The sequence below is a fragment of the Pinus tabuliformis genome, chromosome 5_2 (assembly GCF_031772625.1).
Source record: "Pinus tabuliformis cultivar Carrire ecotype Pingquan chromosome 5_2, CPIR1, whole genome shotgun sequence".
Lineage (NCBI taxonomy): Eukaryota > Viridiplantae > Streptophyta > Pinopsida > Pinales > Pinaceae > Pinus > Pinus tabuliformis.
In genome coordinates, this window is record NC_142306.1 from 203,924,515 (window position 1) to 203,928,085 (window position 3,571).

Here is a 3,571-nt window from a genome sequence, read left to right on the forward strand (position 1 = left end):
TAGAAAGTGTAAGGCATTATCAATTTTTCAGTGCTTTTTGAAAAACGCAAAAGCATGAGCTTTCATTATATTGAAACACTACTATATTATATTGGAACTCTAGGATACGCGTCACGTTCGCTGCAAAGTGTTTAAGGCTGGCTCTAGCACGTGTAAGTCGACATGCCACGGCTCTCAAATTTTGGCTGTTCTTGATTGTATATATATGGTTTGGAAATGAGATGAGATCGCACAAATTACAGTGCACGATCTGCGTATTGTTGTTCGTCTTTATTTTATCAAAGACAGTTATAAAGAGAATCATAAGATGGCACAAGCACACGGGGTTACTCCACAGGATTACGCATGGGCAATGTCATCTGAAGGCAAATACAAGTTGATAAGCGGGAATGAAATCCCTGCTGTGGGCCTTGGCACTTGGAAAGCAGGAGAAGCTGCTGCAGATGCTGTCTTCAACGCCATAGTGCAGGTACTGGACTTTGGAAATTTACCATGAGTCTAAAATTTATTAGAGGACTATGCTATTAATGGGCTAGTTTGTAGACAGGGCTTAATGACGCTTGGCAAACTGTACTCATATTCCTAATTTGATGTATTTGACAATTGGGCGTTGCAGGACGGTTACCGCCATATTGATACTGCAGCAGAATATGGCGTTGAGGAGGAGGTGATGATTATTTGCCTTTAGGCTTCTGTGATTATTGACCAAAAATTGTGGGTTCATTGAATTTTTGAAGACATTGAGTTGCTTCAATGGCCCTGCATGCTTGATTGCTTGGCTGTCTTTTGCAGGTTGGTCATGGACTGAGAGCTGCCATGGATGCAGGCATTGATAGGAAAGATCTGTTTGTGGTATCCAAGCTTTGGTAGGCATCACATTTTACCATTTTATATCTTTTCTACTTCACATTGTAGATTGATTGATCTCCGGGAGTTCAAACTATATGATTAACCAGCCTAGTTTTAAACCAGCAGCCCCCATCTGTGTCTAATGGATTTTTTTTCTCTTTTCTGTTTGGGATTTGAGCAGGTGCACTAATATGTCTCCTGACAAAGTCAGGGCTGCTCTTGACAAGTCTCTCAATGAGCTACAGCTTGACTATCTTGATCTTTACCTGGTATGTAATCCTCATGCTTGAGCTGGTGTAATATTGTTTTAATCCATAGATTTATCCTGTCATTTACCTGGTGTGTTTGACCCACTTGGTTTATATATATAGGATATCTTATACTTTTGAATCAAAATATTGTGTAGTTAATCTCCTAATCTGAAAACCTTATATATCTTTGTTTCATAGAAACAAAATCAAACTCAAATAAGGAGTGGAGTTTAAGCAGGATTTCCTCTGAACCAATTAAAAATGACCAATTTGATTTTATCTCTGAACCAATTAAAAATGACCAATTTGATTTTTTCTTTGTAGAAATTTCGTTGACTACAGTCCAAGAGAGGCTCTCTTGACTTGATTTTCTGTTTATCGTCTGCTTTTTCAGATCCATTGGCCATTTCACTTGAGAGAAGGGGCAAGCAGGCCTCCCAAAGCTGGTGATGTGTTAGATTTAGACATGGAGGGTGTATGGAGAGAAATGGAAAAACTGGTAGTAGAGAAAAAGGTTCGAGAAATTGGGATATGTAATTTCACAGTGAAAAAGTTGGAATCTCTACTTAACTATGCAACAACTTTGCCTTCTGTGTGCCAGGTACCATAGCATTCCTATTCAAAGTTTGCTTCCATGTTCATATTTTGCAGTCTCTGTCAAATAAAATGGGTGACACTTATAAATGATATTTATGCAAAAACTGTGCCACGTGCAGGTGGAAATGCATCCTGGCTGGAGAAATGATAAGATTTTGAACGCTTGTAGGAAGCACAAGATCCATGTTACTGTGAGTCAGTGTATTCTATGAAGACGAATTAAGTATCATAGGACTCTATCTTCTGGTCCAAAAGAACAAAGTTTAAATGATGCCGTGTCTAAACTCTGTCGTAATTATGATCATAACAATGCAGGCATACTCACCATTGGGATCACAAGGACCCCAAACAAGAGACCTGCTGAATGACCCTACTGTTCAACTGGTGTGTGGTGATCTCTCTTCATTTATATATTGAGTGATACTTATCCTTTCCCTACAATATGCTCAAACAGCTTGGATTTATAGCCCTCTTACTTATCCTTTCCCTACAATATGCTCAAACAGCTTGGATTTATAGCCCTCTTACCTTTTTCTGTTTATGGGGAAAGTTTGAAACAGTGCATAACTCTGTTTTCAGATCTCTAAAAAAGTGAATAAGACTCCGGGGCAGGTGCTGATAAAGTGGGCTCTTCAGAGAGGAGCAATCACAATTCCAAAGTCTACTAATCCTGGCAGAATAAGGGAGAACATTCAAGTGTTTGGATGGAAACTTCCTGAATTGGATTTCCAGGCTCTGAGTAGCCTTCCAGAGCAGGTATGTATGGTGGTTTTCAGTTAGTTCAGAGTATGTGGGATCTATGTACTCTGAAATATTCAGAGTGAGCTACAACGATTGTTTGTGTACCCTTGTGCAGAAAAGGGAGTTGGATGGCTCTGAATTGTTCGTATGTGCCGATGGACCTTACAAATCTGTTGAAGAGCTTTGGGACCATGAATGAGATGGCCATGGCCATGTATTTGGCAATTGTGGGAAAATAAATTTGGCCATGGGTGGGGGAAATTATGAGAAATAATTTTTTCTTTCTATTTCTGTAACTGAGTTGAGCGTTTTCTATTTTATACTTTCTAACTGAATTTAGTGTTTATCCTTCTATTTGTTCATAGACTGTGGATCTATTAGTGTATACATGTATCATGGTCGGGATGTGACTGCACTTTGAGTTGTGATTTATATGGGTTCCAAACGGGATACTGGAATGATGCAGACAATAACTAGATAAATATGGATTAGTGTTGGAGCTGCAAAATAAGGAGAGATCACTATGGAATAGTGTGAAGAGTCTCAAAATAATGAGGGATTAACATGGAATAGGGCGTGAAGAGTCTCAAAATAATGAGGGATTAACATGAAATAGGGCGTGAAGAGTCTCAAAATAATGAGGGATTAACATGGAATAGGGCGAGAGTTGCAAGTACACTCAAAATAGGATCAAAGAGGACGACTAAGGATAATAAAAATACAAAAAACAATTTATTCTATATAGTAGCAAAGCCAATGCGATATCAACAGAGGCGACTGTGGGCCTCAAGCGTAAGAGCAAGGTCACAGGTTCGAATTCTGTAGACTTTAGTAATATGTAGAGGTGGTTCAAATTCGAGGTGACTGTACTGTAAACTTCTACAGAGGTGACTCAACAACATCTTTGTAGACTTTGTGGGCTTTGAATTTACATACCTCAAATTTACGTAGATTATGGGTTATTAATTCGGGGTTTTATACATCAATCTTATTAATCAAGGCGCTATCGAATGTCCATAAATTAGGTAGTTAAGATTTTAATAATTAAATTGTTTCTATAAATTTTAAGTATTTAAAAGATTTTAGATCGTATTGAAAATTCATATATCACTGATATTGGAATGTATTTTTCA

At 38.1% G+C, this 3,571-nt stretch overlaps 1 protein-coding gene across 1 annotated transcript; it reads left to right on the top strand.

Moving 5' to 3' along the window:
• Positions 1 to 218: 218 nt before the first annotated feature.
• Positions 219 to 2,773, top strand: LOC149158274 (aldose reductase-like). The gene is made up of 9 exons (XM_089437732.1): positions 219 to 469; positions 617 to 667; positions 793 to 866; positions 1,031 to 1,118; positions 1,495 to 1,701; positions 1,817 to 1,888; positions 2,013 to 2,081; positions 2,277 to 2,453; positions 2,554 to 2,773. Exons 1-9 carry the CDS (start codon positions 308 to 310, stop codon positions 2,635 to 2,637), a joined length of 984 nt encoding a protein of 327 aa, XP_089293858.1. The 5' UTR covers positions 219 to 307; the 3' UTR covers positions 2,638 to 2,773.
• The last annotated feature ends 798 nt before the right edge of the window (positions 2,774 to 3,571 follow it).

Bases quoted from the DNA above. Each gene is read 5' to 3' on its own strand.
- LOC149158274 (XM_089437732.1), top strand. From the start codon at position 308: ATGGCACAAGCACACGGGGTTACTCCACAGGATTACGCATGGGCAATG. The intron at 1,889-2,012 runs GTGAGTCAGTGT...ATAACAATGCAG, and splicing joins AGCACAAGATCCATGTTACT to GCATACTCACCATTGGGATC. The intron at 2,082-2,276 runs GTGTGTGGTGAT...CTCTGTTTTCAG, and splicing joins ATGACCCTACTGTTCAACTG to ATCTCTAAAAAAGTGAATAA.